The sequence below is a fragment of the Gallus gallus genome, chromosome 4, assembly GCF_016699485.2.
Source record: "Gallus gallus isolate bGalGal1 chromosome 4, bGalGal1.mat.broiler.GRCg7b, whole genome shotgun sequence".
NCBI lineage: Eukaryota > Metazoa > Chordata > Aves > Galliformes > Phasianidae > Gallus > Gallus gallus.
The window spans coordinates 64,799,091-64,821,833 of NC_052535.1; the positions used below are offsets into that span (position 1 = coordinate 64,799,091).

Below are 22,743 nucleotides of genomic sequence, written 5' to 3' on the forward strand. Positions count from 1 at the left end.
AGGGCACTACACAGTCTAATGGGCTACCAGCGGCAGCTCTCCTCTAACACTGGAAGACACTGTTTTAGTTGAAGAAAGTCATTTCTGAAGGCAGGAACTTGCGAGAACCCAGAATACTAACACCACAACACTGGGGGGATTGTTATTCAAGCTGTTAAATGAGCACTGCCAATGTTTAACAGTAATGATAAACACAAACAGATATGAAGATCAGAGCCAAGGAGCTGCATGAAATAACTACAGGAAATTTGACAAAGAAGTAAAACACGGAGCGTATACAATGAATTGAGCTCTGTTAGAATAAGCCACCCGCTGTACAAATCATCTCTTTAACTAAATTGTTCCCTTACACAGCAAAGAACCATCAAAGCCTGATGCATGAAAGGGTCCTCCCAATTCCTCATCCCTAATGAACCTCAGCGTCCCCTCCTTCTCAATCTCCTGAACACACGCACACTTCAGCAGGTCACACTTACGCTGTGGGCTCTGCCTGGTGCAAAAGGTTCTCATAAACAGCTGCTTCTGCGTGCTCTTCATGCTTTGGACAAATGAATGAATCTCGCTTCCGCCTCAGGAAATTTAAGAGATCGCCATAGCAGCAATATTCTGTAATGACCAGCGTGGGCCCTGTAGATGTACACGAGGTTGAGAAAGCAGGTGGGCATTATTTCCAAAGCAGAAAACCCTACATAAAGATACCATTCAGCAAAGCACACAGACTGGTCTGTTAACAATCACAGTGCCTTACACTGACTAGACGTGAAAAGTTAAGACAAGCCACCCAGCTTCTTCTCTTTCACAGGCAAGTAGCTATTGTCCAGCGAAAGCTGTGTCACTCCCAATTAATTTCCACCCTCCCCAATAGTATAGCATTGTACAAAAAAATTAAACAAATAAGTCTTTTTCTTCTTGTGATAATGTTTCTGGCCAGACACATCTGTTTGATTTTGCTCACTTCCTGAAGGAAGTTATTTGTTCCAAACGTTCGAGTAATTCGGGCTTCAAACATTAATCCTTTTGATTCACTTCTGTTTACAGTAGAGCTTCACACTCCTTCAGTAATGTTTTGGAAATGATGTAGAGTGTTATATTCCTTAGTATAATAAGAAAAATCATTCAAATAGAACAGCCTGCTGAGACAGAAAACTACACTGCACAAGGTCTTAGAATATTAAAATGAAATCGGAAAGGAGAATCAAGTCATCTCCAGCACGGATGTTTATAGATCAAATATATGTTTTCTGAGTGAATGACTGCAGCTATGGCCCTTGAATGTGTAATCACGCTGCGCGTTATTTCATCTGTAAGGTTATTCTGCACCACCATTTCTTAACCTCAGTAGTTAATTTCCATTTTTCTGCACTTAATAATTACAGCTTTCGTAATAGAGAATACAGCTTTTGTGGCAGGATTTGCTCCCAGACCCACATTCCTTCAGCTGTCAGAGATGTGCACTCGGGCCAGTGGCTCTGCTTCGTCGACTACTTGAAACTGCTTCAGCCTATTTTTAAAACACTGTAAGTGAAAGTAAGAAACATTTTGTCTCTATCTAAAGCTACCAATTCATACAAGCTCATTTTCTTGGAAACATGAAGAAAAAAACTTAAAGAGAATATATCTGTGTAGGCAACAATGCCAACTTTCATACTCGAAAGCACCTAAGTTAAAAATATGGGGCAGCATCACTCTGTATCAGACACCACAGCTGTTTGGCATCTTTTATTATATATGAAAATCAACTTTTTAAAGTTTCTTATTTTTATATTTCTTTTTGAAGTTAATATTAAATACCAAACACCTGCGTTTATTTGAGAAATTCTTTTTCTCAGCTTTCTGCTTTTCAGACTTTGACTCTGGTGGTACCCCAGTGGATATACCTGCCATCCACATAGACTGGAACACTGGACACAGCAGGGATGCTGACTGCACACCCTGGATACCAGCAAGTTCACGTCTCTTCTCATTCATGAGAAACAGAGTGGAAGAGAAAAAATACCTGAAGTTTTGTAGTCTCTCAAAAAAAAAAAAAACCCACACAATGGGTCACAAGGAGAATAACAACAGCCTTCATTTTCAGCTGCAGCTACAGCGGTCTCATCATTGTTTTTAGGATGAGCCTTAAACCTAGACTCAGTAATTCACAGATGACAGTTGTGATGATCTGCAACCTGCCTAGGCAAGACATGTATTTAAGATTTTTATACTTAGCAGCAGTGGATTCTCCTTTTCAAGGTTATTCCTTCCAATAATAAAAAAAAAAAAGAGCAGAAATAATCAATAATGTGCTGATACTATACCTCCAATAGTGCAAGCTCCAAGTAGATTCACAATATTAATGTGGTTACCAAGGTAACTGAGAACTTTTAGCTCTGACATCAAGGCTTCTCTTTCAGTTAAATGGGCGCTTGCTGCAAGGCAAAACGCAATGCTCAGTAAGTAGCACCTACCAGAAGGAAGACAGAAAAAACTGGGCAGCAGATGACAGCCACTTACGTTTCAACATTTTCACTGCTACTGTCATAGCGGCATCAGATTTAAATAGGCCATAAGCAGTGGCTTCAACAACCTTTCCAAAAGCTCCAGCACCAAGGGTTTTACCTAATAAATTAAAACAATACACTGTGTAGCAAATTGAAGCACTTCTTCGGGAAGGGATTAGGGTTTTGTTTCATGGTATTAGGGAAGCTAGCATAGATACATCTGCTTGCTTTGTGTCCCAAATGAGCAATTACCACTATTTGCATCCCTGCACATCTTTTTGACAAAACCTTGCTATGTTTGACCAAGGTCTCACATGAGACCTGCAGGTTTCACCCCACAGACGAAATTAAATCAATATAAACTAACCAAAACTCAACCGGTTTCTAGGAAACTCCCATTTGTGATCATAAGGAAGTTGCGTTGGGTCTATGTAAACATAGTTGTTTCCATTTATTTCTTCAACAACTTTCCACTGGACTTCATATTTGGGTTTCTGGGAAGGAAAGAGAACAGCTGTCACTACTGACGCTCCCTCAGGCAGCTCCCACTCTTTCCTACCTCAACTTCAGGAGCTGTTGATTTTACCTGCAAATATATGTACACCAGGATCATGACTATGATGCACATCAGTCCAGCGGCGACCCCAAATGCGATTAGTAAAGGTGTGAAAAGGGTGTGGGTACGGATTTGCTCTAGAAAAAAAAAAAAAACAGTGAAAATCCTGCCTAAATACTGGAAGGGAAAAAATACCCTAAAAACAATCAAGTGAAAAAGCTTTCCTTGAATCTTCCTTGTGTAACATCGTTTGAGGTTTCCACTTTCCCAGCAGTGCTCTGAGTCCATCAGAGTCCATCTTTAGAATATAGTAGGAAAGCCTTGGCACAGAATCTGCATCCTTTGCTTCCCCAGAGTCTCAGCTCTAGGCACGACACTGAGATCAGCCCGTATGTGCTTGCAGTCAAAGCAGGAAGCTTAGGGGACTTTTCCTAAATCCTAATTTCTCTTTTCCTCCCCCAAGAACCATCTCTACAACCCAGTCTTTGAAAGCAGAGGTTGTACAGGATTGAGAAGGCATATGGCTCTACCCTGACTGTAGCTTATTTGTATGTTATATCTGTGTAGTAGAGAAAAAAAGCAGCAGCAGAACATGTGATTTTTCCAAAGCAAGCAGAGATTTACAAACACATTTCGAGTCATCTGTGTTCTAGTGCTTTTTTTTTCCCTACAAACCCACCAGTACTGCTACAAAACTCATAAGCACTTTTGCAGTATGTTACTCCTTTTACAAAAGCAGAGTTCATACACTCCAGTCAATGCTGAGACCACATTTTCCTGAGATGCCGTAAACGCCAGACAAAAATGCAGTCTTATCTTGAAAGGGATCATGGCCTAGAGTTTAGGACCTAGGCAGTCAAAACAAAGACAGGAGAAGAAAAAGCGATAGAGAGAAGGCAGACCAGTGTCATGCTGCAGGTGGTGTGTCTGGTCTAGATGCTGCACAGGCAGAAGAAAAATAGCTAACTACTCTTCTGCAGTTCTGAAGATGTTGAAGATGTTACCACAAATATTAACTGAAAAGAGAAAGCAATGCTTTGACAGGCAGAACTTGTACCATAATATATTATCATACATTTAGCCACAGAACCATAAAATTTATCGTGGCAAAGGCAACACACTTAAAAGATGAATCCCTGCATGACAGAGAGAGTGGGACAGCACCAGCATTCACTCCATACATTACCTTTAATAGCAAAGTTAAAGAAAACAGAGCTCTTGTCACCATTGCTGGATGCCTCACAGCAGATGGTACCAGTGCTCTTGAACATGCTGGCGTTCACAGTGCTCTCGACCAGGATCCGCTCAAAGGATGGCACCGATGAGTTTGTGTAACTGACTTTCACATCCATGGGGGATATCGTTGGTGAGTCTAAACACCTGGGAAGAACAATGCTGTCAGTTACCTGCTGAAGACTGCCTTCCCAGAAATGAATGACAGGTGCTGCTGGGAAGGCAGGCAGTCAAAGGCAGACCACCGGGAACTCAAACAACATGACTTCACAGTGAGACTCAGCTGAAGATCTTATCCTGAATGCTTATCCCACTCACAATGCCTTCTTATCTTCCATGTAGTGGGTGAAATTGACAGAACAAGCTGTATGAACACCCTGAGGGCTGCGCTTGCTGTTGGCTAGGGGTACATACTCTTAAGTCCACTATGGGTTTTGTTAAGCCTGCATAGAATCATAGAATGCTTTGGGTTGGAAGGGACCTTTTAAGATCACCTCATTCCAAATGCCCTGCTGTAATCAGGAACACCTCCCACTAGATCAGGTTGCTCAAAGCCGGGTGCAGCCTGGCCTGGAATGCTGTCAGCGAGGGGGCAACCATAACCTCACTGGGCAACCTGTTCCAGTGAAATGATGCAGGTGGGAGACCCATGACTTGCTAGTATAAGATTTGCAACCACAGTGCATGCCAACAAAAATCTGAAAATGTGCTTCACAGATGCTCACTTCACAGTGGAACTCTGCAGGCCTTTTGGAAGTGTGGTAACTAGGCATCAGGTTTTACACATAATAACTTCAGACTTGTTTACTTGTCAGACGTTTCATGTGAATAAAAATCTAATTACTTTATGTCTTGAAAAATTATATCATTACACAAAAGATAACAGCTGTATTCACAAGTGATTGTGTGACTGTCATTCTGTGAAATTGGATAAAGAACGTGTGTCATTTGGGGCCAAACTGATATAAACATTAGCTAGCCTGCAGCAGAGAGAAAGTTTGGATTTAACTTCTCCACAGCAGAAAATGTTGATTAATCCCCCTTCAAGGATGGGATGCAAAGGGGTGTATTGAAACGTACTGCTCCCTTCCCCTCAAACCACTGCAAATAATGCAATACTTAAACTGATGAAAACAGTGACGCAATGTAACTGCTACAAAGTCATTTTTCAGTCTTAATTTTTAATTGTATATTAGTGTGTGTTGTATCTAGAACAGGTTTCGGAGACTCTGCTTACTTAACTCACCTCTGTTCAGTTCCTGGGCAAAAATACCAGTAAATGGTAGGGGCTGGGAATCCAGTTGCCACACACTGAAGAATGTCATTGCCGAGCATATCCAAGGTAAGGATCTCTGGTTTTGCTGCAACACACCCAAATGAGACTCTCACATTAAAGGAACACAGAATTTGCATTGCCACATGCTCATCACCCCAATAACTTTTGTGTGTTATTACTCATAGAGTCAGGGGAACTGAGCTTCCCACGATCCTGCAGCACTGACCAGCTGTGAACATCTCTGTTCTTACACTGAATGCCTCCATTGGACTTCAGAGCCCCTCACCTCCTCCATGCTTTTGATCTGATGAAAGATCCTAAGCCAGCAAGCACACAAGAACAAAGTATGTGTTTTAAATAAGGCAGTTCCAGTTCCTGCCGTGGAACTTTACCAGCTTCTAACAAGGTCAGTTTCTCCACAACTGTGTGTTCTACACCTGCCAAACTTCACCTCTCCTGCATCTGCCCTCCATTAAACATTGCCAGCACAGTCAGAAAAGAAACTGCAGCACAACGCAACCAATGCCTATCCCTGTCCCACAGAGGGCACGCGTCCCAGTAGAACACTGGCCTAACAGGCTCACCATCTGAAATGCCACATGTAAAGGAAGCTAATATTTGGCTGGCTGTATTAGCTGCCCAAGCTGTAATTTCTGATTGCTCTGGTAGTTTACAAAGCAAGGCAGCCAGCTGGTGCCCCATGCTATGACGCTGCACTCCTTCTCTCTGCACTGGGGCTGGTGCTGCATGCAGCTCAGAGCTGCTGTGTTAAGTATGATGGGAAAACAAAGCAATTAGGTGGACTTTGCAGTCGTTAGCCCAATGTCACAGGCCTTCAGGCAAGGACAACACCTACATGGCTCTGGCAAATATTAGAAAGATTTATTTCTTGGAGAACTAGAATTAGAAGCCACAGCTATATTAGCTTCCTTGCAAATTAAAAAAAAAAAAAAAAGACATTAATGGCAAAGCCAGACTATATGCCAAAGATGTTGCTCACTTGGCACAAATTAATAGTCCATTAACCGTTAATATAACTTCACAAAAATCTAAGATAAGCTTCTCATACTGTAGGAAGTTGTGAGACTGTACAGACAACTGTGGAAAAAAGCAATTTATTTCAGATAAAATCCACGTGCCAAGACTGCACACCGTTTTTAATGAATATTCTACTTGCTGATTAAATTGGAGGCAATAAAACACACGTATACTCTCAATAACGTAGCATCTCCTCATGAGTCATGTTACAAGAACTGAATGTTCTTTCATTTCTAAATCCGCATGCTGTGTCTTATGCAAACCACCCAGAACCAAACAGTTGCAAAATGTTGAGACGGATTTTCAACATTAGTCATTTGGAGTAGAACTTTTCTGATAGCAGGCAGTATCTCACACAGTCTTAGCATTCATGGACTCTGTGAAGTTCAGCTTTCCTAAGCTCCGATCTACAAGATTGAATTGTGGAATTGTAACTGTGTGTTTAGGTATACGACGTGTGTCAGGTAGAGGTACAACCCTTGTGTCAATCTTTCCATAGCACCACAGTGACTCCTCATTTGTTCAGTGCATATAGCAATGACAGAAAAAACACCGAGCTTCATGTGACTTTTAACACTGTGACCACTTTTCTCTTTGCAGCACGAGCCCCACCTGCACAGATAGTATTTTGTTGACTATAATTTTAGCCAGATATTATTTTGCATTACACGCAGATACCAGCTTGAAGATTCCTCCACTAATTGCTAGACGCATGGTAACTTGCCACTCTGGAGATCTGTACAATTTCTTAATTGTAACTCAGTTCAGCACACTGCTTGTCAAGTTGTAATTTTCCCTTTGGCTCCTAATTTCAGAGCTCCTTCCTTCCCCACTTTGTGTAACGCTCTCTATGACTGACTACATTTTATTTTAGCAATTTACTACTGTTTCAGATCAGCATATGCAATTGCTAAATGTGTTTAAATCTGAAGTCTTTCTGCACAGGGTTTTTCACATCCTTCAGCAAATGCTTCAGCGTAGATTTGTGTTTACATGAAGATATTCCCCTGATTATGAATCCTGTTTTACCTGTTTGATTGCTTTCTGCTGATTACATGCCTGAGCCAGACTTGTAAACAGCAGAAGCTAGATCCCAGCTATTTATGCAAAGTTCCCAGAGACAACAAGGTCAAGTCAGGACACATGATTAGATCAGCATCTGTCCCACCCACACTTGACTGACCTTTTGCAGTTACTCTGCTATTTGAAATAATATATTATGTTGTTGTGCAGTTTGTGTTTCAGACCTATATGATGAGCATCTTACATGCTACTGAAAAGAGGAGGTTATTTTTCCTAAAAACATACTCTTTGAGGGATCAATCTGCTTCAACTTCCGTTTTCAAAAGGCAAAAATAATTGCAGTAGTTGAGTCAAAACGCCAAAAGAAACTCTTTCTGAGCCAAGTGCATCAAATCCATCCATTTCAGCAAAGTTGGTAGCCCACCCAGGACCGCACTACATGGTAACCAAGGCTCTGCTGAGGTGGCTTCAATATCTTCATTTTATCTTCATTTTATCAATCTCTTCATATTATCTTACTGCTTCCAAGACCTCCAAGTTGGTAACTTCCGTGTTGAAGCAAGAATGAATGATACTTGAATGCTGCTGGTTGCACAGGCAAACCTTTCAAAACTAAGTCATGCACACACTCTCCTGCCACGGCCATAATGCTTCACCATGCTGTTCCTAGTGTAGTTCCCTAACCACGATCTGCAGGGGTTTCAGCCTTTATCAAGTAGTAGTGTCCTCAAAAGGAGCAACATGAAGTTCTACACTGAGAACTGACATCTGATGACGAAAAAACTGTTGCCTTTTCTTAAGTTATTTTGCCCAAATTGCTCCTGAGCAGCCAGAAGAGCCCACAGTGCCCTGCTCCCAGCACATATATGATGCTGCAAGTTGGGATATATCATCCAGCTTCATGGGAACTTATGGCTCCACAGACAACCTGTGATTTCTTCCATTTCTACCCAGAAACTGAGCACTTAGCTCCATTAATCTCTACAACAGTCAAATTTCCCCTTCTGACTGCGATCCACACTCACTCAAGATGGCAAAGGATAGTTGAGGCTGCCAGTGCCCTCACCTCAAAAATCACAGCTAGGAAAGTGAAATGCACAACACAAATGACTGCATTCACGGAGAATGGAAGAAGTGCCATGTTCCAAAAGGAGTCCAAATGACATTTCTAGACCCAAACTACAGCACTGCAAATACATCATTGATGCTTCAGATGTTGACATTTACTGTCAAATGGGAACAATTCAGAAATTATTGTCTAGGATTCTATGCACATGTGGAAGTCTCAGTGGTCCTCTGCATGAGCCCATATGTAGAGAAAGACCTATTACTGCTAAAGCATTGCAACGACATACTTGCAGCATATACTGCACTTCCTACACTTTTTGTTGTCCCAGGCTTGAAGGCATTGCTCTCTACCTTGCATTAGTTTCTCCAGTCTGCCTGCAGTCCTTAATCTTTGCCTTTAGCAGCTGCCACTATCTGAGAGTAAGAAATTCTCTAACAGGATGGCTCTGCCACAAAAGACAGTTTCCTGAAGGTTTCACTTAACTCATTTTCAAGTTTAGCCTTTGTCTTGAAGAATACTATTTGGAACTGAGGTTGATGCCCTTTTTTTACAAGCACTTAAAAATGACAGCATGTGCATTGGTAAAGCTATGCAGATTTCTCTAAAACAATGGAGATCTATATTATGATGCAGAAGTATTTAGATGCCAAAAGGCACAAATGAATAGTTCTACTGACAATTTTCAAATTGTACATCCAACTCAAACAACTTGAAGAAAATTAGTAGCTTAACTTGGCAGCCAAAAATGCAGATTATATGTATGCAATCCTTGTACCTCCTGCTCCACCTTCAATTATCAAAGGCTTATGGTACATGCTCGCTTTTGAGACCATCTTTCCAGGTGCTATTTTTTTTTTTTTCCTGTATGAATTATCTGTCTGCTCCCCAGTAACCTCTGGAGGATGTTTGCCAGAACGTAAGGTCATGCTGGATAGTAGGTGGATTTGTGTAAGTACTCTGCACTTTTATATCTTGACATTTAAATAGTTTTGCAGCATGTGCTTCACTTCAGAAAGCCTCTCATATGCTGAACCATGCTGTGACATCTTGTGCATACATTATGTTGTATAAAATACAATTACTGTGATAATGAAATATTTCAGACTGTTCACTTACTTTTCACGTAGACATTAAATGTTACAGAGGAGCTGGCATCTGAGTTGGACACAAAAAATGTGTAAATGCCTCCCTCTGTTCCTTTTAATCGGGTAAGGTGAAGTTCGCTTGTATAACTGTAGAGGAAAAAAAGCATTAGTGATGCTCAGAACTTGCCATCAATTGCTGCACAAAAAGCTAAGATAGAAATGAGTAGTGCACCATCTTCCGCATACGCTGTGTGGTGGTGGAGGGCCTCCACACTCAAACTGAATTCTTACTTTAGCTTACAGGCCTCAATGGGATCATGTAGGTGAGCTGGGAGGCACGCTGGTCCCTCAGATGGTGCACTCAGCTCAGCACTACTCCACACCTCAGCTGGCAGACTTCACACCAGGTACTGTGGTAAGCCTCACGTTGGCAAGACCTTTCAGAAACAATTTTCCTGCCATCTCCACTTTCATCTTTTTGGAGCGGACTGTAGTTGGCTGTTTCAAAGTGAAATCAATAGCACTTAAAGCCATTCTTATTACCTGTTATTGCCCACAGTCTTGAACTTGACATAATGGTCCGATGAATTCTGCAATGTTTCGTTCATGTACATCCAGACTTCTTCCTTTGGTTTGGGATACGCCTCATATTCAACTGTTAAATTTCCATTTTGTCCTGCATTTATGTCAATTGTGGTATTCATTGTTGCAAACAAACGGACAAATCCTTTAGCTGATAGCCATAATAGGAAAAGAAAAACATTTTCAGGGCCATTTAGGAGATTGCAGGCACTCTAACCACACTTAGGCTACTTCAAGATCAGTGATCACACATTCAACTGTGAAACAGGAAACCTGATCTACTGATCTACTACAGAACGTGAGCCCTGACCTGCTGAAACCAAGACCACTAGCTATATATGCAACAGTGAGGTGCAGAACAAAGCAACCTTGAATGCTTTAACAGAAAGGATTCCATCTCTTAGTGATAAATAGCCTTTATATGCTTCTGGAAGAATGCAAACGTGTGCTTGATCCTACTCCAGTGTTTATGTTTTTCAAAAAATCAGAGTCACCAACAGTATGGCACAAAAGAAACACTAAAAAAGAACAAGATAAATTGATTGCTTATGACAACATAGTAGAATACTCAATGATTCTTTGACAAGTGTAATTAAGAATGGCATTACAAATGAAGCTATTAAAGACTGCAATTAGAGAAAAATGCACTAAGTCCGCAGGCCTGGATAGCAATTGTCTTAAGCTAAGGCATTTCTGTTCATCTACTGCTGGGTCTTAATCTTTTCTTTGGCAGATTCCATTTATCACTGCATAGTTCCATTCCAAAAATCACATGGAGCAGCATCCTTACTGCAGTGGTTATAATTTCATTAATGAACTCATCAGCTTCAGGATTACTCACTTTGAAAGACAATTCTTTTCAGTCCTATTACACAAATTCATATGGGGATTATCAGTCTGACAGACAGACTGCAATAACAAGGAAAAAAAGCTTAAAAAGCTGGGAAAGCTTGAATTTAGCCTCAAGTCAATGTCATATCTCTGCCTCTTCCCACTTTCTGGTGATCAAACTGCTGTGGCCAGCTGGGCACCTGAGCTCATGAAAACTGAAGGCAGCGGGCCTTGGTGAAACCATATGGAGCTGACAGAGCACTTGACAGATGTTTCTAAGAAAGGAAGACGTATACTCACAGCAAGCAGGTATGATATAAAATAGTCTCTATTATTTAAAAAAAAAAAAAAGAACAGTGAGAGAGGGAGGGAGAGAGAAGGTTTTAAATCTGGAAATTCAAGATTTTTATTCCCTTTGAGACCTTTTTTCTATTTTCTGTACAATCACATATTCAAAATTGTACCCAAAAGCCTGCAAAAAAAAATTTATTATCATTCTGTCAATGTCCAAAACACTGTTCTAGAAACTGTTTATGGTTAGATAGACCAATCATTTAAAAAAGTAACCAGGAAATGCACCAACATAACCTTATTTATCTGAGACCTTTTGGCTAACGTTAAAGCCACAGTGATTTGGATTCTGATACAATCCCAGGGTCCCTCCGGTTTGTTCTGCAGATCACTTCCCATGATGCTGGGAGATGGCACGGTTCAGAAAGATACAGCTAAATTGACAATGAACGGCAAAACCAGGAGACAGAGTTTATTTTATTTTAGGATAAATTTGAGAGGGTTTGGGGAGAAAAGTATCTCAAAAATGAAATATTCCAGCTTTTTTTCTGTTATTTTTTTACTAAGCACAAACTTTGTATTTTACTAAATACAAACTTGTTGGTTTATTTTCTACTTTCTGCAACGCTTTATTTTAGTCATCAGGCTTCCTAAAGTCAATCCTTTTTAAAACCATATTTGCATGCATAGTCGTCCTAAGAATTCTTGCAGGTAAGAACTTCCCTCCTTTTATAACAAAAGCTTTCACATTATTCTCCTCGGGGAAAAGATTTTCTTTCATACTTAATACAGTTGCACTCTTTTACATATGAATCTAGTCTCTTCTGTTGAAAAAAAAAAAAAAAGAGGAAAATGTGTCATGAGCCCTACCCCCTCAAATGGTATAGCAAGGTTAAGTGCACTCAGACTTCTGCAGCTAGGCTGGAGATCTTCTAAACACAGAAGTCAAGTGTTTCTGTTTTCTTCAGGCTACTTGGGAAAGCAAATCAATGTTGCACGGGTATTTGTCTCCAAAAAAACAGATTTACTAAGGAAGAGAATACAAGGCCTGGCACACAACTAGCGTCTCAGTTGCCCTTGGTTGTCTTGACACTAAGGAACTGAAACTGTTTTAACCAACTACACAGAGTTGGTCAGAATTATGAAGCATATGTCCTTTATTAGTCAATCAAGTTAGCATTTTTTGGCAGCTTTAAAATTTGAATGGTGCTGTGTATCATATGAGCTAATACACAGCAGCAGAGGTCTAAGTGACACTGTTAAACAACGGGAGGAGGGGAGTTTGCTCACTATTAAGGGATATGATCCCCAAACCTAGGGAAGTAATGGATGCTGGATTTACCATGGTGGTGAGCTCCAGAGCCATTTCATGCTGCCTATACACACTCCAATGTTCCCCGCAGCATTATTTTAAATACAAATACATATATAGCTCCTCCTGAATCAAAAAACATTGACATGCCAATGTCAGCGAAATTTCCCATGCTTGGAAGGCAGGTCCTGAAGATATGCTTTGTGCTTCTGCTGCCAAATTACTAAAGCGTAGGAAAAGTACTAGGCAAAGGTAAATTACTTGCTTCATTAAGACTGGATTAAATTTTAAATTAAACCAGGAAAGATGAGAAAAAACAGAGAGATGGATACACTGTTGGGTGGTTGTTCTAATATCGCAATCCAATAACATGCACAGGGCTGCAGAAATTAAAGTAGCTGCACACTCCATAGCCCTTCCTGAACCACCCCCATATGGCACCAAGTCTGCATTAACCTTTTAATGAAGTAACCTACACATTCAGGTTTGGGGAAAAGGAGAGAGAAGGAAGGGAAAGATACTCAGTATCTTCCCTTTCCACCTTCTACAATTAGAAATGTTAAGATTTCTACAGGAATTATTTACCTAGTGCTTTCAAGGTTACCGTGGCATTGGTTTTTTCCGAAAGGGTTCTCTGCTTGGCATGTGAATTCTCCAGAATCATTAACTCCCACTGAACGGATGTTCAATGTTAATTTCCTTTCGTATCCGTAATCACCCAAATTTCTGCTTTTGCTTGTAACAATCTGTCGGTAAAAAAACAATTAACATCTAAAACACTGTGTATGCAGCATCTTTCCTCAATAAATTAAAAATAGAAGTAATTATGACTTCACTGTATTAATATTCATAACTTTAAACCGGAATAATAAGCCATCATGACAAACCTGTCACTAGAATCTCTCCATGCAAAACAAGCGTGCGATCAGCTGTCTTTGAGAGACAATGTCCTTTCCCAAGTTCTACCCCTTCCCTCACTCTTCCAGTCTCCAAACCCCACTCTAGGGCACGCTTCTGCTGCATTTCTCTGCTTTCCCATCTGATGTTTCAAGACAGAGTGCTTCCAGCCCCACAAAGACCTGGAGAACCCAACTGAGAGGGACCAGCCCAAAACACAGAGCTGAAAGCCTGATTTCTTTAAATATTTCAGTCCTGTGGAGAAAAGGGTGTCATGCCCAAGCCAGATCCAGCTGGACTTATAATGACGATGAAGGTGAGGAATTGACAGAAGGTTTTACTTGTACAAACAAGTATCGCACAGTATGGTTTGGATTTTCTCTATACGGTTTTGATTCGTTCTGAGCTATATGAACCACCAATAGAAATCTGTTGTGTGAAGGTGTTTGCTTACAGCAACTCCCCAGTTTTCAAAAGTGGTGATAACTCCTTTCAACTTCTTTCCTTTAACCTATTCAGGAAAAATTCTGCATACATGAATTTTATGTATTCTGTTTCTGTACCAAATTCAATGTGATGATGGTCAATATTTAAACAACAGCATCCCCTGTTATTTACCAGAAGGAACAGAAAGGTCAAACTTATTTAGCCAAAAATATTTTCCTCATGGGTTTTACTCATAAAATGAAAAAGCGAGAAAACTTAAGGTAAGGCTCCAGTTTCATCACATCCTAACACAGAAAGGAGGAGGGAGGAGCAAGAAAAGAAGCGCAGTCCTTAAATGAAAGACTTGCGGTTGACCTTGGCACAGAACCAGAAGCCCCATCTGCAGGTCCCACGCTACCTTTGGTACACTTAGTACCCCCCTAGCCCTTGGAGCTGGGTGATGGGATTTCTAGAGCCACAAGCACTTAGCGAGAGAAGCTGCGCCAGATACGTGGCCCCAGGGAATGAGCCTCATAGTTTGCTATTTGCCTGAGGTTGTGCTATTTATCCAAACATCACACAATCACAGAAGCCTTTTTTTTTTTTTTTTTTTTCCATGCACACGTAGAATGAAAATTATGTATTCTAGTCGTTGGTATTAGCATGGGAACATATATGGCAGGAGTTACCAACAGGTCTTCACAAGGGCTTTTAATTCCTTTAAATTTTGGGGTATACCCAGAAGAGTAGAAGGTGCCCTTAAGCACAAGCCAGTGCCTGCTGATTTCTGGGCCCTCTCTTATGGATAGTTTTTTGAAACCCAGCCCTGTGTTTCAAGCACCAAGGTGACCAGGGGAGGGGACCTCTCTGTTGATGGTCTTCAGCAGAGCTGTGCTGCCAGCAGCCAACTCCCATGGCATATTTAAGTTGTCAATAATTTAATTCCATCATGTCAGCAGCAACTTCAGTGATCACTGCAGGCAGTTCACTAGTTCATTTTTCAGGACTTTCCTAGTTAGTGAGGCACACCATATAATTTAAATGAATTAATCATTCCTGTGACTGCTTACTACTATTCCTGTCACATACAATCCCATGCTAATTAGCAGGTATTTTACTGTTAATGATAACGACTAGAATATGTAATTTGCAGTCCATGTGTTGATATTTGCAGCTCCCATTGATTGCAATGTGATGTGTAGGCACTCCGTGCTTCTGTATTTAGGCAGCCCAACAGAGGTCACCTAAACTTCACATTGAAGAGCCAAACTTTAGCTTCTGTTTGTGAAGAGAAGCCAGCGCTGATGGTATCCCTCTAGCCATGCTCAGTGATCGTGAAGGCCCACATGGGCACAGGACAATCACTGATCCCTCACCACTCTGTCGGATGTGCCCCTTTGGGAAGGCAGCAAATCCAAATTGACCCCACGCCAGTGATGCAAGGCACGCACATGAACATTCACAGTTTGTGTACTGCACTGAGGCATACAAGATATGGCTAAAGGCACTCACCGCACTTTTGTAAGAAATCCAACTAGCTTTTACGCTGCTATCCACATCCGTGATTATGCATGTAACTTCAAATTCTTCCCCTTCTTTGAGAAGCTCATAGCTTTTGGATAAGGTAATGACTGGAAGAGCTTTGTGAACTGGAAAACAATTTAGAAGTGCATTACTTTTCATTAGCTTCAGAGTTTCCAAGGGGGGATAAAAATCAACAGTCATTAACTTTCCAATAAAATTTCAGGCCTCCAAGAGGCATTCAAATTTCTTTAACATATTACACACTTGTTTCTTCACAACAAGCACATTTCGGCTTCAATCTCCCTTCAAATTAAATTTAAAGTTAGGTAATACTTGTTAGAGCTTAGTAGCTTGCATGATAAACTTGAAAACGTTGAACCATCAGTGAGACAACTCATTCCTTGACAGCAATTAAAATGTTGTACTCTAAAAATGCAGTGAACATCAGTCACCAAAGAACCACAGCCTTATACCAACTGCAGCTTTGAAATATAAAATAGAGCAGCTGACACAAATCACTGTCTGGCAGGTCGGTAGCAAGCACCTGGTAGACCTTGGAAGCTTCCATCCCCAGGCAGGGCACATGCAGCTCAAGGCTTTCAGCACACCTGCCTCTGACAACACCACCACGTCTGCTCACAATGAGCATTCACAGAAGCAGGGGTGGCTGGAGCCATGGTCACTGCTACCTCAGTCACCTGAAAGGTAGGTGCTTATGCAACTTGCGATGGTCTGTTAAGGAAAATGTCACACATCTACAGCCCTGTGGGCTAGCTTTACTCCAGTCGTAACTCAAGTATACTTGAGGACCGTGTGGCTCTTATCCAAGCGAAGCTCTTTAACTCTTTGGATCAAGAGCAAATCTACAATTTGCTTTTCTGTTTTCTTAATACCTCCTCTAAGTTTTTCTCATTTGTGAGACTCCAGGCTTGTGCTTGTAGAAGTGAACTTCTCACTGGGGCTTTTATGCAGGAAGACTCACTTTCAAATTGTGACTGCATTGTATCAGATAAGGCACTCCAGACTCTCTTCCTGCCTCTGACACACTTTGTAGTTGTATTAAGTAAATTATATAAAACTTAGAAAAATGCCATGTTTTGCATCCATTCATGTTTTAACAATAATGTTTTCCTCATATTGCTGCAAGCAGTTATGGGAGGGAACAAAGAACCATGCTTGCTCTCTTCAGATATAAAAGCCCACATAAAAAATCAGCCCCCAGCAGTACCCAAGGGACATGAGGAAGCCAGTGCAGAATGCACGCTGTGTTCTCACCCGCCAGCAACATCTAAGGACCAAAAAAAAAAAAAGCCATAAAGCCCCTCATTGTTTAGAAAAGGGCTGGACGTAAGCAATCCCTGTGTTAGAGTACCAGGGTAGTGGGTACGCAGCATAGTTCCCTGCTTCGTGGGCCCCTCTCCTGACATTCAGTACCAGAAGCTCAGGCTGGGGGCTTTAAGTGCCATGGTTATGACCACAAAAGCACTGCCTACTAAAAGTGAAAACTTCAGATAAGAATAAAGTGGGAGTTTTCACTGTTACGGATTTGGCATTACAGCACAATAATGACAACAGTGAGGGTGACAACACCATGGCACTGTTTTGCTGCTGGTGGCCTCCAGCAGATGCTTCCACTCACTGAACACTTCTCCCCAGAAGGGCAACACAGTGCCTGGGTCCTGCAGGCCACCTACTGCTGTGCACCATCAGAGGGCTGCCAGCAACGGATGCCAAGCCAGCATCCTGTTGGCTGAAGTCACCACTAGATCCAGTGAGTACAGGCTTCTAGCCCATAAAAGTGAAATATCCAATAGGACAAATTGCATTCTCCCATGTCAGAGACATGTAAGTTGTGTCAATCAACTCTTAAGCAGTTTCTTTCTTTGTCCATCCCTGAAAAAAGCTAGAAAAAAAACTTTTTACAGAACAAACACTTGAGAGAGCAAGAATGGACTTGAGTTTTTTAAGTCAAAGGAGAGTGCCAAAGATGCCTGCACAGATTAAACTTTTGTTCTCATTAATTAAAATCTTTTATTAATCACTAAAATCCATTAAAATTCTCAGTATTAATTTCCAAATAACCAGGAAAAAGGCTTATTCAACTTGCCATAGAAGCAGGAAAAAGGCTTCTTCCATTTGCCATATCAAAGTGCAGGCTTCAGACAGTCTCCGCTGCCCACCCCACAGCTGAGGAGCACAGGTCCAAGCAGGTCAAACCACCATAGCCATGAAGCAAACAACTCCATGTCCCCTCCTCTCACTGTTGGAAGGGCAGCCCTCCTTCACAAACACCAGGGTCGATACTCACGGCGGCTGCCCATCACCTGCTCCTAGCATCACTCATCATATGAGCTGGGAGAAACCCACTGGAAGCCTCTCAGAAAACACAGGGATGGCCACTGGGATCTCCACTCAACACTCCCCATTCAACAACTACCATCTCAACGTGACACCATGGCCATGTGAACAGAGATGCAGCAGCAGAAGCAGCGCAGCCAAATGGCTGTGCATGCAGGCGATTCTCCCTTGCTAGGCCTCACTGCAGCCTCTGCGTCTCCCACATGTGTCAATGAAGGCACATGCTCAGCTGGAACAAGTGATAACTTTATTTAAGGAGCTCAAGAACTATATGGAGAGTAAACTCGTGTAGTTGAGCCAGCCTGGCTTACTGAACCACTCCCTCTTCTTCCCCTGGGAGTATTTACACAGTGGATTAAAAACACAGTGTGATTGCAGGCTCCAAGCTCTCCACACAAAGCCTGTCTGCAACACACCGTGCAGCGAGGCACAGGGATTTCCTCCTTCCCAAGCCCACTGCCCCAGGGCGCACAAAGGTGAAATGTAAGGCTTAATCTACAGGTCTGCGGAAGTCAGTGGTGCATCTAGCAGCCAACACAATCCACTCATGATCTGGGAGCACAGTTGCTGTCATGACCATGAAGATGGAGACAAACAGCATCCCTGTGTTCCCTCAAGCCCTGCCTCTGCTGAATCTCCCTTCTTCAGTGCCATCAGGTTCTTCATGCTGTCACTTGTGGGCAACAGACACATGAGTCAGGCATACAAAATCTCCACTTTGCCTGCACAAGCCTGTTCAAACCTCAGGGCACTGGTTTGTCCTCCAAGTTAAACAGCACAACCCACATTTCTTAAATGGTGAAAAGAACATCTGGAAATCACCTTATACAGAAGACAGGAGCGACTGTGGCCAAACCTGCAGAACAGCTACAACCCAAGTCTCATAAGACAACCTGTGCACTCACACAACTGCTGCCTGCAGCAGTCAGACATGCCACAAAGGCATCGCTTGGTGCAGAAGCACATTAGGCTTTGAGTAGAAGACTCCATAAGTCCCCAGAAGAATCATCACCCATGGGAAAGTCAGGACACAAGGGCAAGTTTCTCATCAGAGCACCTCCCATCAGCTCCTAGAAGGGAAGGTGAAAATCAGGTACTCTATAAGAAGAAAAAACTCCAGTGTTACCTGGTCTCACATTCAGGAAAATGTGCTCTGATATTTTCTCAACTCCATTATGCTTTGCCAAACACTGGTAGCAGCCCTTGAATGACCTCTGTACGTTCTTGATAATGATACCCTTTTGTGGATTGGGAATGAATGTCATGTTTTTGGGGAGAGGTTTGCCATCGCATTTTCTCAGGGTGAAGTTTAAAACATCTGGATCTGTTAGTGGGCACACCAGCAGGATGTCACTGTCTTCTTTCCCATAGATCAGAGAATCAACAAGGAAGAGCACATTTGGATCTGTGAGGAAACACAAAGACCTGTTAGAAAAGCTGACATTGTAGAGGGTATTTCTGATCATCCTGACACTGCAACTGGGCACTTTCTTCAAAGAAAGTTTTACATTTAGCCAGTAAAACTCAGTATTACCCAATTCAAGTTTTCCAAGAGACATTAACTTTTGTCTTAAAAGAGCAGCACAACAGGAGATGTGCAGTAGCATTCAGTACCAGACACACTAAAGAATAATGTGCACTAAAAATAATCCTACTGCTTCTTTGTTTGGAGATGGAAATTTTTTTTTTTTTTTTGCCTTGTTTAGCTTCAAACCCCCACTGTCCACCCTCACCAACAGTAAACAGATTTTCACAGACCATTAAAAGTAATTTGCTTTTAGCTTGTGGCAGGGCTGTAAGGTTTCATGCCCACAAGAGGATTCTCAAGAAATTTATGAGCAAATGGAAGTTGAAAAGCACCAAAATTACGGTTTTCACTTCTGTAAAACACATAATCTAAATCAACACACATTGCTACCAGAGGAAGCACCAAGTAATTTCTCTCTCTATCCCCCCTAAACCAGTGGTATTTTTAGCCTCTGTAGAAGAACCTAGACATACAAACAACATATCTGACTGAAAAATTGTCAGGTAATTCTTCCCAAGATAACTTCTCTAAAGCATTTCATCTCAGCCAACCACGCAGCTGATGACCTTGAGATGCTAAGAACCTGACCATTAATAACAAACACAACAAGAAAGGATGATGAGATGACAAACACTCTGTACAAGCGTATTTTAGCTCTCATTTGCCCTCCCTACAAGGTAGCATGAATTAGAACTGCAGAAACAGAGGAAGAAGTTTTTGTTTTTTACAAAATTGGCCTTGTACGTCTTGAGTGGCTACAGATCAAACAAGCCATGACTTAACTGAGAAGACTTCAGAGAGGACAGTTCAGATGACAAACCATATTAATCTGGCTTAAGACAAGAAGTATCAGGTTGAATACAAAGCACATTGTGCTTAGGTAAAGGTTGTTAACTACAAAAGCTGTTTTCTAGGAGAATGAGGATGTAGATTTAGCCTCTTTTGATACTGGAAGAATGCACAATCTAAAACCTTTGAAGCATCAGTCCAGAGCTAGAGAATTCAGACCACAAACAGAAACAGACACATAAAGCCTGTCTGAGCAGATCTGAAGTGTCACGCTCTGTGCTCGGAGTTACACAGAGACAAGCTGTGAATAGCTTTAACTCCTAAGCTGGAGGATCATGGACTAGAAGGCTCTTCTAAATGTCCCTGCTCACACAGATGTAACTGACTGCTTTCCTCGGAGTCCACTTCCTCCCCAGTACAAACAGAGCCAAGATATCTTCACTCTGTGGAAAGCATGACTCCCTAAGGGAAAAAAACAGGTGTTCCTGAACACAGAACACAGCAATAAAGACAGCTGAAACTTCAGAAAAAGCTTTGTTGGGGTAAACAGATTCACTGAGAAGCTCTCCTCCATCTTCCATCTCCACCAGGAAGGGAAATCTCACAGTCTGAAGACATGAAAGGATTCTCCATAGAGAATCCAGGTACAAATAAGGCTGCTCATAGTCATGTTCTTTTCTTCACAGCTTACCACCCAAGGCATACTTTGGGATGTGTGTGCCTCCTTTGCTTACCTCAGATTTCCAGCACAAGATGTGGAAGTGCTTATACATTTGTCATGTCAGACATTGCCCATGTCTTAAAAAACTTGAAATCAAGAATGGGCTACCTGATCTCTTGTTTAACTAGCTGGATCTTCACTGAACTTACTCAGACAGGGATGCAAACTGCTACTGTAGATGCAATATAGCCACTTCCTGCCAAAGCAGAGGTGACAGAGGTACATGCCTACAGTCTGTCAACACTGTATCATCCTTGTGATCAAGTAGATCTAGATCAGCATATGAGATAAAGACCTGTCACCATTTTACATGGCACTTGGGGCTGTGCAGGACTGAGGCTCTCCTTCTAGACCTTTACTCTTGGTCCTATTTTCTCTTCATTTTCAGCTTCACAAGCACAAAGCATATGGGGTGCTTATAGCAACCTCATAAGTATGTGAGCACACAGCACCACCTTCAAGATGTTCTGAGATGTCACTGAACCATCGCTACAATGCCCACCCTATTGCAAAATTATGGCCAATATCACTAACATTTATTTTACTGTCAAGAACCTGACAAAGTGAAGCTTGAACATTTTTCACACCATTAAGACAAAGAAGTTAACAACTATTGTATGAGGACTACACAGCTTCTCTGATACTTTGGTAATCATGCTCAGTGGGAGGGCTGCCTGCTATGCTAAGGTGAAGGAGTCACTGACATAATGGAAGACACAAATGTATGTGTCTATCTGTGATCACAGCTGTTTGGTATAATTACCATGACCTTCATAAAACAGTCATGGAAGATAAAGTCAACAACATATGTCATGTATGGGCAAAATATATGCCAGATTTCCTTTGGTCGTAGTCTAAGAGGAACACAAAAGGTCAAGAAAAATCATCCATGGTAGCTGTACGGTTATTTGGACAACTCAGGGGCTATGCAGTTGTATAAGTTGTATGCTCAGTATGTCAGATGGCTCTCCTTTAGCAGACACTCTTCACCGTGCTGTGCTGGTATCTCCCTGCCTTGAAGAATAACCTTGCAGGAATTCCTAAAGGACTGGCAGGTTTTAAGGGAAGCTCTCTGAGGTAATCCCTGTTGGATGAGGAATGCTATCTCTGAGCAGGCGGAAGCTGTAGAACTTCTTTCCATCAACATTTCCAGAGATAGGTCAAGCAGATACAAAACAACTGTCTTCCTTGGAAAGAAAAAGGGAATGCCAGGAAAAGAGAATGCCAGGAATGCCAAGCTGTCAGTAAATTGGCAGCTTGAGGACAGCTGATGAAGCCACAGATCAAGAGCCAACAAAAGTACAGAAGAAATCTGAATAAAATGCTGGACAAAAAGGAAGAGTAATAAAGGAATGGGAAAGCACGTCAGAGCAGACACATTTTTCCCCAAGACATTTCTGAGTAGACAGAAGGTAGGTCAGGAGCTGGAGGCAGAGGTATTATTTGTTACCTGCTGGCTTAACCTCAAGAGTGCAACCTCAAAAAGCCAAATCCCTTAGCTGACGGCCTCAATAAATCAGAAGCCTGGGGCCAAACCTTACGTGAATCCATATTGATGGATGGCATGGAATTAAAAAAGACATTTCCATACATACTGCTTGTTTCCTCACAGTACAACTGGCACGTACAACTGATTTAGGTCACCTGACTGGCTTCTAGATAGAGAGCTCTGGTATTATATCTCACCACAAAATGACAGTGATGTAAAACAAAACTCATTCAGA

The 22,743-nt window shown here is 41.7% G+C and overlaps 1 protein-coding gene across 1 annotated transcript in view; it reads right to left on the reverse strand.

Moving 5' to 3' along the window:
• KIT (KIT proto-oncogene, receptor tyrosine kinase) overlaps window positions 1-22,743 on the reverse strand; it is a 52,050-nt gene that overhangs the window by 11,296 nt on the left and 18,011 nt on the right. The window contains 13 exon segments of the mRNA NM_204361.1: window positions 477-627; window positions 2,298-2,408; window positions 2,494-2,598; window positions 2,848-2,974; window positions 3,067-3,173; window positions 4,223-4,416; window positions 5,516-5,630; window positions 9,792-9,907; window positions 10,304-10,493; window positions 13,362-13,391; window positions 13,393-13,522; window positions 15,612-15,748; window positions 19,108-19,386. Coding sequence (NP_989692.1) covers window positions 477-627; window positions 2,298-2,408; window positions 2,494-2,598; window positions 2,848-2,974; window positions 3,067-3,173; window positions 4,223-4,416; window positions 5,516-5,630; window positions 9,792-9,907; window positions 10,304-10,493; window positions 13,362-13,391; window positions 13,393-13,522; window positions 15,612-15,748; window positions 19,108-19,386 — 1,792 coding nt within the window.